Source organism: Scyliorhinus canicula, chromosome 14, assembly GCF_902713615.1.
Source record: "Scyliorhinus canicula chromosome 14, sScyCan1.1, whole genome shotgun sequence".
Taxonomy (NCBI): Eukaryota; Metazoa; Chordata; class Chondrichthyes; order Carcharhiniformes; family Scyliorhinidae; genus Scyliorhinus; species Scyliorhinus canicula.
This window is the reverse complement of record NC_052159.1, coordinates 11,279,326-11,291,867: the sequence shown is the minus strand read 5'-3', so window position 1 is coordinate 11,291,867 and position 12,542 is coordinate 11,279,326. Positions and strand designations below refer to the sequence as shown.

The following is a 12,542-nucleotide window of genomic DNA, read 5'->3' as shown; positions in this document are numbered from 1 at the left end:
TGTCAGCGAATCCTGCATGAAAGCATTAAGAGTCTTACATCCCCGACAGAGTAGCGGGGACAGGTTGCCTAGTCGATCTGGACTGCACCGATTGAGCAGCTCAAAACCATAGAGCTCGTCATGATGTCTCCCAGAGTAAATTAGCATATTTTGAGCCATACTATTAATGCAGTGTTGAAAATGGATCTTAAATTGGAAAATCTAGCTGAAAGGACTGGGTTACCACAAGCGACTTTGTAGCCGACACGGAATCGGAGGATTCCATCTCCTGCCCTGGCTTGTGTGGAGTTAGCAGTTACAGGAGAAGGGGGCCACAATTTGGCCTGGCATCCCCCCTGAGGTAGAGGTATGGGTTAGTGGGGGTGGAATAGAAGGGAAGATGAGACGAACAGGGGAATAGTGGTTACCTAGGGTTCGAACAGCAATTCTAAAGATGATAGAGGGCATGGTAGGTGGAGAAGGGAGAGGGTTTGTAAACCGGGCTGTTGGACAGAAACCTCGTGACAAGTCTGAAAATCCACTGTTGAATCTTTGGTTTCCCAGAGTTTGCTGATTGTGACTGAGTTGCAGTAGGCATGGGGCTACGACTGAACATAATATAAATATTAGCCGGAGAAGGCCATTCAGCCCCTCAAGCCTGCTCTGTCATTCAGGAAGATTGTGGCTGATCTGATTGCTGCCTGAATGCCACTTTCCTGCCTGCCCGGACTGCAGGACGTTGCCTCACAGACTGCCTTGTATTGAGAACTCAACTCAGTCCTATTCAACTCCACTGCGTATCTGCTGAAACCGGATTCAGTCTTTACCTGATGCCTGATGTGTAAACAGCCACATTCCTACACGAGCCACTGCGGTGGCAATGAGCTTGTTTGACTGACAATTAGTTTAATTTTCTTAATTCGTCTTGAGTCATTGATGTAATTTGTAGCTAACTCATTGGGAAGTGTTCTGAGGCTCTAATACCCTTGGGGTGGGGGGGGGGGGGGGGGGGGGGACACAGAATGGATTAATCAGTGGGGGACCGGAATGGCTCTAAAGCTCATGTGCCAATTATGGCAGCTCAGAACCAAATTAACCCTGTGGCAAACTTGCAAATCTGACACCTCAGCCAGACAGGGTGGATTGGCTGATTAATCAGTGTTGGAATCCATCCCACTTATCACTCATTCAGCCTGCATAATAGCCTCAAGAGTAGGTCCGGCCTGACGAGACAAGTGTCAAGAGGCAGGTTGATGCTTTGTGTTGATAAACTGCTCTCACTCGAGGGACTGGGCTCCTGAATAAAAACTGCTGTGGATAGTTCCTTGTGAAAAATAGCATCACAGTCTGAAATAAATGATGGGAGCGCTCAGCGGTTCAGGGAGCATCTCGAGGGAAATGGAGTTAACACTTCAGGCCAGAAACATTTTGTCAGACCTGGAGTATATTGGTGACCGACAGCTTTGTTGAGTTGCACGCTGTTTTCCTCATTTTGAGGAGTTAATTTTTAAAAAATTTTAATTTAGAGAATCCAGTTCTTTTTTTCTTCGAATTAAGGGGCAATTTAGTGTGGCCAATCCGCCTAGCCTGCGCATCTTTGAGTTGTTGGGGTGAGACCCACGTAGACACTGGGAAAATGTGCAAACTCCACGCACAGTGACCCGGGCTGAGACCGGACCAGGGTCCTCAATGCTCTGACGCAGCAGTGCTAACCACTGCGCCACTGTGCTTCCCTTGAGTTAATTTAATGTTGATTCAGAGTATTGCTGTTCATTCGATGTTCAATTGTTTGGGAGTAAAACAGGATTTTTGCTGTTCCATTTTGTCCATTCTGAAAGATGTTTGAAGGATCCTGTGGAAAGTGAAGGCTGTTTGTGATGATGAAGCGGTCTGAAGGAAGGGCCTCCAATTCTATTCAGGTCACTCTATCAGACTTGTGTGGAGGAGCTATATTTGTGAAGGACATAGAGAGCAAAGCTTGGCTGCCCGAGATAAGGAGCCAAGAAATATTAGGAATTAAAGAGCCCACAAATATAACAAGATACCCAACACTTAATTATTTTCTCTGCAACCTCTCCTGAACTCACGTCCACCTCTGTACTATCAATCTGTGTACCCAGTATCAAATCACACGCAAGGCTCTTCTGTGTTAGTTCATCTTGGCTGTGATAGCTTTGAGGCAAATTGTGTAGCGTCTGGTTTCCTGAGCTGAGGATGGGAAATAATAGGTGGGGTATCCAGCGATCTCATTTCTTTCTCCAAAATCCCCACCAGCTGGTGAGGGCAGTTGTGTCGACATTGGATAAGGACGGAACCTGGCCAGTCTTCGACACACTGGAGCATTTCAAATTTTCCATAATTTGAATCAATTCTTGGTGTGTGAACATCACTGGTAACTTGGACATTTATTTATTGACTCTTCCTGGTTGTCCTCAAATGTGATGAACCACTGCCTTGATCTAATGCAATCGCTGTCGAGAAGATACTTGGGTTAGGGAGTTCCAGCCCTCTGATCCAGTAACCCAAGGAATAGTGATATGATGCCCAAATCACGATAGTTACATGTTTTTGAGAAACCTCGAGGTGATGGCATTCCCATAAGACCCAGTGGTAATGTCACTAGACTGGTAATCCAGAGGTCCAAGCTAATGCATCCAGGACACTTGTTCAAATCCCACCACAGCAGCTGGTGGAATTCGAATCCAGTTAATAAATCTGAAATTATAAAGCTAATCTCAGAAATAGTGACCATGGAACTATCGATTGTTGTAATTCACTAATGCCCTTCAGGGAAGGAAATCTGCCGCCCTTACCCAGTCTGGCCTACATGTGACTCCAGATCCACAGCGATGTGGTTGACCAACTGTCCTCTGAAATGGCTGAGCAAGTTACTCTATTCAAGGGCAATTTAGGATGGGCATCAAACACTGGCTTTGCCAGCGATGCCCACATCCCACAAAATAATTTTTCAAAACTTGCATCCATGTACAGAAGAGGTGCCAGAACTTCCAGGTTTAGGAATGAAAATGGCCTGTATGACCATTGGAGCGGTGTTCAGTAACTTGGATCCAATTAGAAAACCCCGATACAAAAGCAGAAAATGCTGCAAAATCTCAGCCGATCTGACCGCATCTGTGGAGCGAGGACAGAGCTAACGTTTCGAGGTCTGGGTGACTCTTTGTCGGAGGGCAGCACGGTTGCATTGTGGATAGCACAACCGCTTCACAGCTCCAGGGTCCCAGGTTCGATTCCGGCTTGGGTCACTGTCTGTGCAGAGTCTGCACATCCTCCCCGTGTGTGCGTGCGTTTCCTCCGGGTGCTCCGGTTTCCTCCCACAGTCCAAAGATGTGCAGGTTAGGTGGATTGGCCCCGGATAAATTGCCCTTAGTGTCCAAAATTGCCCTTAGTGTTGGGTGGGGTTACTGGGTTATGGGGATAGGGTGGCGGTGTTGACTTTGGGTAGGGTGCTCTTTCCAAGAGCCGGTGCAGATTCGATGGGCCGAATGGCCTCCTCCTGCACTGTAAATTCTATGAGAAACCGATACTTGGTTGATGCACCTCATGACCTGTCAATTCAGTCCCTCACCCAAAAGGATGATAGGTGACTAAAAACAAGCCTATTTTCAAAAAAAAAAGTAAACTTCTACATAAATATTTGTTTTCTTGACCTAATTTTCTATTTGTGTTGCAGACGGGCCTCAATAATCGGCAAGTGACTTTAACTTCCAAAGACTGCATCTCATCGTGACGTGATAGTGGCTGACCTGATTACAGTAGTTTCATAATTAACAGTGGAAGGAAACAAAGACAGCTGCCTAACCTGGTTTATATGTAACAAAACTATTGGGATAAAATGTGTCCTGTACTGACAGCTACCATTAAATTGCCCAATATGAAGTTGGGATGCGATGTTTAATAAATATAGTGCTGTTTTCGTATAGTGTACGTCACATTTTGTGTCGCAAAGTGTTGCAAGGTTACAATGTTAAGTAAAACCTCTTTTGTACTGCGTGGATAACTAATTTCAGCTGCTTTTTGAGTCTCTTATTTGGGGGACCTGGGGGAAAGGGAGGGGGGGCTCATGAAGATATGAGGGGGTCCCAATTTGTTTCGGGCAGATTTCCTGATTGTATATTTTTTGCCATGTAACAAATGGGCAATAATATAGTTCAAAAATGTTTTAAAACTAAAAATGTTAATCCTGACAGTTAAAATAGCTGGTCAACAGTACTTGGATAGAAACTGTAGACATTTTTTTTAGGGGAAACATGAATAAATTTGCAAAATTTGTACCTCCACAGCTGCAGACGAATTAAAATACCAAACTCTTATCCTGGTCAATTTCTGTTTTTTGTCACTATACGCTTGTGGGCACCAGCATTGCAATGTTCCTACCACAAAGAAAGAGAGGATGATATTTTAAAATGCAAAATACTGCAGATGCTGGCAGTATGAAGTAATAACAGAAAATGCAGGGAAACCTCTAAGTCTGGTCACGTTTGTGGAGACCGAAACCGGTAACACTTTGTTTGGTCTCCCTGTACACCAACAAGGTCCTCCAGAGCCTGTCAAATTCGCTACCACAGAAAGTAGTTGAGGCCAAAACATTGTATGTTTTCAACAAGCAGTTAGATATAGCACACAGGGCAAAGGGGATCAAAGGATACCTGGGGGGTGGCAGGATCAGGCTATTGAGTTGGATGATCAAAATGATATGCGGAGCAGGCTCAAAGGGCTGAATGGCCTCCTTTCTATGTAAATACAGGCATTGAGTGCAAAAGCAGGGGAGCTATAGGAAAACCTTTTATCAATCTCAGTAGTCAGGCTCCATTTTTAGTATTTTGTCCAATTCATCGGGTTTCACTATTGTTATGGGCCAGGGTTTAGAGAATCCCAAAGTGTACCATGGAGTTCACCTGACCCACAACTTTACTAGATTGTGGTATGGGGAGCACACGGCCCACTCTACAGGTGTTGTAGAGCAGAAATGGAAACGTATTTGTTAAATGTTTACTCTATGAACTCAAGTTCACCTTTTTAAAACATACAGTGAGCATCTTGGCAACCATTAATTCAAATACACCCCCCAAAGAATACAACACTAAGTAATCTTTTAAGCTTTCCTTTTAACATCCATAAGCCTTAAAACACCTTTTACCAGAAACACATCAGGTTAAAGTCACTACTGTTATTAGTTTTAAATCACCAGGATCGAATACAGACTTTAGATTAGAGAGAGATTCATACACCTTCTGGCTGTGACTACAGCTATCCAGCTCTGAAAACTAAAACACACCCTGCAGCAAACAGCCTAAAACAAAAGTAAAAAGCTGACAAGACAGCCCAGCTCCACCCACACTCTGACGTCACTGATAAACACCCATTTCTTACAGGTACTCTCACTACAGATACTTGTATACACGCTCGTTTCTTAAAGGTACTCGACACTATGCAGAGAAGTTACGATTTTTTTCCGTTGAAGGGAGATTTAAGAGGTATTCAAAATTGTGAGCAGTTCTGAGAGAAGTAAATAAGTTTTCACTGACAAGGCGGTAGCCAGGGAATATTATTAGTGTGGGAAAGAGGACTAATTAGATAGAGCTTTCAAAGAACTAGGGCAGACTTTGAACCAAATAGCTTCCTATTGTGCTGTGGTTCGATTAAGGTGTTCAACCAAAAAGAAAATTTTGTTTACAACACTAAATATAAACTTACCTTGTTCCTCACAGCCAACGACACCAGGGACTGCCGTCAAAACAGTTGAGGCTGGTTTAGCACAGTGCTAAATCGCTGGCTTTGAAAGCAGACCAAGGCAAGCCAGCAGCACGGTTCAATTCCCGTACCAGCCTCCCCAAACAGGTGCCGGAATGTGGCGACTAGGGGCTTTTCACAGTAACTTCATTTGAAGCCTACTTGTGACAATAAGCGATTTTCATTTCATTTCATAACTTCAGAAAAGATCAATTAGCGCTCCTTGGCACAATCCTGTTTCCCACCAACCTCTTTATTGTTATTTTTTTTGCAGTAGTGGAAGTTAGTATTCTACATTTAAATACATGTTAGGATTACCTGTATGATCTGCTGGCCTTGCCAGCAATGCCTACATCCCATGAATGAAAATCAAAAGAAATGAAACCGGAACCGAGAATGCTGGGGAAACTGCGGGTTTGGCAGCATCTGTAGGGAGAGAAAACTTAACGTTTTGAGTCTGTTCAGCGACTTCAGAGCTGACGGGAGGGAGAAATTTATTTTATAAAATAAATTAATCTTGGTCTTTTATTCGCCTGGCAGTTCCGATTATACGGGCTGGTGCGCATTGATGTAAATTATACTTGAGCAAAGTGTTGAAGGAAGGTCAGAACCGACAGCACTACCTACATACAAGGCCTCCGGGAGAGGAGGGCGAGAGATTTCGACAGACAAACTTTTTTTTTCCTCCCCACAGTGAGTTATGATGTGGATTAGCAAAAGCCAAAGTTTTTGTAATGGATATCGGTGTCGCTGGCAAGGCCAGCATTTGTTGCCCTTCAACTGAGCGGCTTGCTCCGTCACCTTGCTAGGAGCCAACCACTTTGCCGTGGACGATTTCCTTCCAAAAGGGGCATGAGTGGGGTTTGATGACAATTGTTCCATGGTCACCATAACTGAGACTTGCTTTCAATTCCAGATTTGGTTAATTGAATTTCACCAGGGTCCCAGGTTTGAGGGCAGCATGGTAGCATAGTGGTTAGCACAGTTGCTTCACAGCTCCAGGGTCCCAGGTTCGATTCCTGGCTTGGGTCACTGTCTGTGGGGAGTCTGCATGTTCTCCCCGTGTGTGCGTGGGTTTCCTCCGAGTGCTCAGGTTTCCTCCCACAGTCCAAAGATGTGTGGCTTAGGTGGATTGACCATGCTAAATTGCCCTTAGTGCCCAAAAAATGTTAAGTATGGGTTATGGGGATAGTGTAGATACGTGGGCTTCAGTAAGGTGCTCTTTGTAAGAGCCGGTACAGACTCGATGGGCCAAATGGTCTCCTGCACTGTTGATTCTATACCAGCTGCCATTGTGGAATTTGAACCCATGTCCCCAGTGCATTAGTCCAGGCCTCTAGCTTATTGGTCTGCAACAACTGTCTCCCCAGCAAATCAGAAGTGACTTTCAGCGGGGAATTGGGAACACAAAAGGGGAAAACATTGCAGGGCTACAACAGCTTGTGTTATAAAGACAGCATGCCGAAAACACAGTCAAAGTGTTAGGTTTAAGGAGTGTCCTGAGCTGGAGAGAGAAAGAGTGGGCCTAATTGAAGAACTCTTTCAAAACCAGCATGGTTATGATGGGCTGAATGGCCTCTTTCTTTGCTGCCTCGTTATATGACCAGCACAGGTTTCCTTATCCAATCCTCTGAGTGTAGTCCTTCACGTCACGGCTGAACAGAAAAGTGGAATCTGACAGTCCGAGCTGCTCTCAGGCTGTCGAGTTCTATTATTTCTGGGTGGAAGGGCGACATGTAACCTTTCAGCATCCAAACTCCAAATTAGAGCTTTTGGGACAAAAGCTTCAATGGTCTGTGGGTAATTTTGTTCCATTCCTTAACAGCGTCTCAATCCTGGAATTTGTTTTCCTTTAACTCATTGAGGAACTCCCTTTAGAAAGTCACCTAACGCCGCCTTAAATCACCTGGATAGCTGTCGCAGGCCAGTCTGCATCTGGTTAGTTGTTCCCCTGACCCCTGTTCAGACTCCTGTACATCAGAGCATATGACATAGAGCATGAATAAGCCATTTGGACGCTCAAGCCTGCTCTGACATTTGATAAGCTCATGGCTGATCTGATTGTGGGTTCTACATTCCAGCAGATTCCCTGCTAACCTTTGATTTCACTGTCAGACAAAAATCTGTACCTTCCTAATCACCTGCATACATTAATATGATAATTGTTAATCCTTTGTAAACTGAGTAGGGACAGCATCATTAAATATTTTCTTTTTAAAAAAAAATTTAGAGTACCAATTATTTCTTTTTCGAATTTAGCCTGGCCAAACCACCTAACCTGGATAGCTTTGGGTCATGGGGGTGAAACCCACGCAGACACGGGGAGAATGTGCAAACTCCACACGGACATTAACCTGGGGCCGGGATCGAACCCAGGTCCTCAGTGCCATGGGCAGCAGTGCTAACCACTGGGCCACCGTGCCACCCTTAAATTTGCTTGGAACCAAATCTCCAGGTAGAAGAAATTGATCTATTGACATTCAGATTCCAATTTCGTACCTCCCAACGTAAATCTCAGGTTCAGCCAAGTTCATAGGCAGTTTCCCCAGAGATAATCAGCAAAACACGGCATGAATTCAAATCCCAACCGGGCAGCTGGGGGAAATTAAATTTAGTCAATTAAATAACCCTAGAATAAAAAACGTAATCGTGGTAATGGCGACCATGAATCTACCCAAATGTTGCAAGAACCTATCCGGTTCAATCTTGTACTTTCGGGAAAGAAATCTGCCATCCTTAGCTGGTCTGGTCTACATGTCACTCCAGACGCACAGTGATGTGGTTGACTCTTAACTCCTCTTTCAATCGGAATTGCCGTTTAGTTCATTCTCTTTCAGACAATATCCCAGACTCCTCCATCACCATTCCTACTCTACTTCCTGTACACATACGACTGCGTGGCAAAACTTGGTTCCAACTCCATCAACAAGTTTGCTGACGATACGACCATAGTGGGCCGGATCTCGAATAACGACGAGTCAGAATACAGGAGGGAGATAGAGAACCTAGCGGAGTGGTGCAACAACAACAATCTATCCCTCACTGCCAGCAAAACTAAAGAGCTGGTCATTGACTTCAGGAAGCAAAGTACTGGACACACCCCTGTCAGCATTAATGGGGCCGAGGTGGAGATGGTTAGCAGTTTCAAATTCCTAGGAGTACACATCTCCAAAAGTTTCCGTATGGCCACCACTTTTGGTAAAATAAAATATAACTCTGCTTCATTTATTTATGACATTTTCTAAGTTGTAAACTTCTTCTTACCTCCGTTTGAAGTTCAACAGCTAAAAATCCAAATCTTCACTTATCTCCTAATGCAAATTTCTACCCATGTTGCATTTACCTGTCGAGCATCTAACATAGCCCTATTCACTTCAAATGCTTGCCTTTCACGCCTAGCTTCTTTGATGTCCTCAACTTGGTAGACACTCAGCCCCCAGCTTAATTACATACACATGACCCCACAATCCCGCTTTACAGAATGCCACAGTAGACTCCCATAAATATTTTTAAAATTATATTTTCTTCACACTTTCAGTATTCACCTGGTCAGGGCTCCTCAGGATCTGGTATGTTTCAATAAGATCAACTCTCATTCCTCCAAACATGAATGGATACAGGCTCAACCTGTCCAAACGTTCCTCATAAAATATCACCCTGCCTCATTGTAGATGTCAGTCAAGTGAACCTTCCTTGAACTGCTTCTAATGCATTTGTGTCCCTTCTTAAATAGGGAGACCAAAATTGCACACAGTACTCTTGATTTGGTCTCGCCAATGCCTTGTGCAACTGGAGCAAAACATCGCTACTTTTTCCTTTGCCTTCCTAATCTCTTATAGTGCCTGCAAAGTAACTGTTCCTGAGTCATGTATCTCAGAATCTCTCTACCTCAAAGTTCTGCAATCTCTCTCCATTTAAATAATATGCTACTGTCCTATTCTATTTTTTGCCAAAGTGGACATGTCATATTTTTCCATTTCCCATATCATACTCCATTTGCAAAATTTTTGCCCACTCACTTAACTTATACCTTTGCAGACGCCTTATGTCCCCTTCACAACTTACTTTCCTACTTATCTTTGTATCATCAGAAAATTTGACAATCGTACATTAGGTCCTTTCATCCTAGTCCTTGAAATAATTTCAAATTGGCACTGATCCCTGTGGCACTCCACATGTTAACTCCTACCAAGCTGAAAATGACACAATTATGCCTACTCTCTGCTTCCCGGTAACTAACCTACCCCATACAGCATGATACCTTATTTTGTGCAGTAAAACTTCTTCTTACCCCGGTTTGATATTCAACAGCTAAAAATTCAAATCCTCACTTATTTCCTAATGCAAATTTCTTCCCATGTTAGATTTACCTGTAGAGCCTCAGGCAATTATTTATTAAGATACCTTATTTTGCAATGTGGTGCCTTATCAAATGTCTTCTTGATATCTAAATGCAGTGGGGGGTGCATACAACAAGAAACCCCATTGACAGCAATGGGACCAGAAAAAACCCGCACCAGCCAATGGCGGGCCTCCTCCACCGCCACAATATATGCCGTGGGGGCATGGAAAACCCTGCCCTTACTTTTCTATCTCTCATACTCTATGTGGCAACTCCAGACATACACTGGAGGCTTCTAGTAGTTATCAAGAGGGATATTGAAGAAAGGCAAAGGCAGATAAATAACAGGCACAGTACCAGCCATGCTGTTGACAGCTGATTCATCATGCAGAGCAACGCCGAGAGCGAGGGTTCAATTCCCGTACCGCCTTCTCAACCTTGCTCCTCGCCTGAGGAGTGGTGACCCTCAGGTTAAATCACCACCAGTCAGCTCTCTCTCCCAAAAAGGGGGTGATCTGCCTAAGCCCCTCTGAAAAGGACCCCTTTGTCCCCACTCTCTGCCTTCTGCCAGTCAACCAATCATCTATCCATGCCAGTACCTTGCCCCTAACACCATGGGCTCTTATCTTATTTATCAGCTTGCTGTACGGCACCTTGTCAAAGGCCTTCTGGAAATTCAAATAGATCACGTCCACTGGTTCTCCTTTATCTAACTTTTTTGTCGTCTCCTCAAATAAATTTGTCAGGCATGACCTCACCTTGATGAATCAGTGCTGACTCAGTCCTATTTTACCATGCACTTCTAAGTACTCCGCAATCTCATCTTTAAAAATACTCTAAAATCTTACCAACAGCCGAAGTCAGTTTCCTGCCTTCTGCCTCCAGTAATTCCTTCAATTAACAGAGCTACCCTTCCACCTTTTCCTAGCTTCCTAAACGTGATGTCTCCTTGAATATCCAGGCCCCCGTCTTTGTCATCCTACAGCCATGTCTCTGTGATGGCTATCGGGTTGTACACATTTATTTCTATTTGCTCGGTTTTGTTACGGATGCTGCTTGCAATCAGATACAGAACCTTTAGTTCAGTCATTGTACTATTTTATAACCTCTAGCGTTATCTGCTGATTTACTCTTAGGTTTGTACGCTCTGTTCCTTCCTGCCACACTCTTATCGTAATTTCCTGATTGCAGACTTGCTCTCCAGCTTGTAATCTCTATTTAATTTATTACACATCCCAAAACCTGATTCCCTGTCCCCATTAACATAGACCATTAGGGTTGTCAACATCTGTGTCTATGTATATCTAAAATCATAGAATTCCTACAGTGCAGAAGAAGGCCATTCGGCCCATTGAGCCTGAAACAACCCTTCGAAAGAGCACCCTGTCACCGTAACCCCACCCAACCTTTTGGACCCTTAGGGGGCAATTTAGCATGGCCAATCCACCTAACCTGCAGAACTTTGGACTATGGGAGGAAACCGGAGCACCCGGAGGAAACCATGCAGACACGGGGAGGATGTGTAAACTCGACACAGTCACCCAAGACTGGATTTGAACCTGGGTCCTTGGTGCTGTGAGGCAGCAGCGCTGTGTGGCACCCTGCCGCCTCTATGTACCATCTCTAAGCTCCTGCAGAAGTTTGAAGGTGAAGGTGTTCCTATGCACCTTCTTGGTAGAAGAGGTTACAGCTTGGGAGGTACTGCCAAAGAAACCTGGGTGAGTTAAAAGCAGATTACTGCGCATTATGGAATCTGAACCAAAACAGAAAATGCTGGAGAATCTCAGCAGGTCTGACAGCACCTGGGGAGAGAGAATGGAGCTAACGTTTCGTGTTGAGATGACTCTGTCTAAGGTTGGTGAGTTGCTGCCATGTACAGTCGTGGACAGAGTGCGTGTTTAAAATGCTGGATGGGTTGCCAATCACTGCTTTGTCCTGGATGGTGCGGAGTTTCATTGTTGTAGCTGTGTCCATCCAGGCAAGTGGAGTGTATATGATCGCAACACCGGCTTGTGTTCCTAGGTTAAAGGGAGGCTTTGTATAAAAAGCTCAGGAGATCTGAGAAGGTCATTTAAACGGAGGGTTATTTGTGATTAAAAAAAAGGCCTCAACTCAGTACACAGCATATAAATCCCAACCGGGACTACTGATCATGCTGGTTCCAATCCAGGCCAGCTTTAAGTGCTGATTCTATGAGCCCCAGGTAGTGGGCCTCAGTTTATCCGTGGGGGAGCTCGTATTCCATGATCAATTGGGTTGTTCTCGTGGATCTCGTGAGGGTTACACGGGTCCTCGGTGCCATGAGGCAGCAATGCTAACCACTGCACCACCGTGCTACCCCATTTCCTGAGGGCATTTAAGAATAACCACATTGCTGTGGGTCTGGAGTCACATGTCAGCCAGACCGGGTAAGGACGGCAGATTTCCTTTCCTGAAGGACATTAGTGAACCAGATGGGTTTTTACGACAA

General features: G+C 44.5%; 1 protein-coding gene across 1 annotated transcript in view; it reads left to right on the top strand.

Annotated features, from left to right (window-relative positions):
- The window catches only part of clns1a (chloride channel, nucleotide-sensitive, 1A), a 47,539-nt gene extending 43,229 nt beyond the window's left edge, over positions 1-4,310 (top strand). Inside the window, exon 7 of the mRNA XM_038818173.1 lies at positions 3,671-4,310. Within this exon, the coding sequence (XP_038674101.1) occupies position 3,671 (1 nt within the window). The 3' untranslated portion in view covers positions 3,672-4,310. The remainder of the gene's footprint in view (positions 1-3,670) is intronic.
- The last annotated feature ends 8,232 nt before the right edge of the window (positions 4,311-12,542 follow it).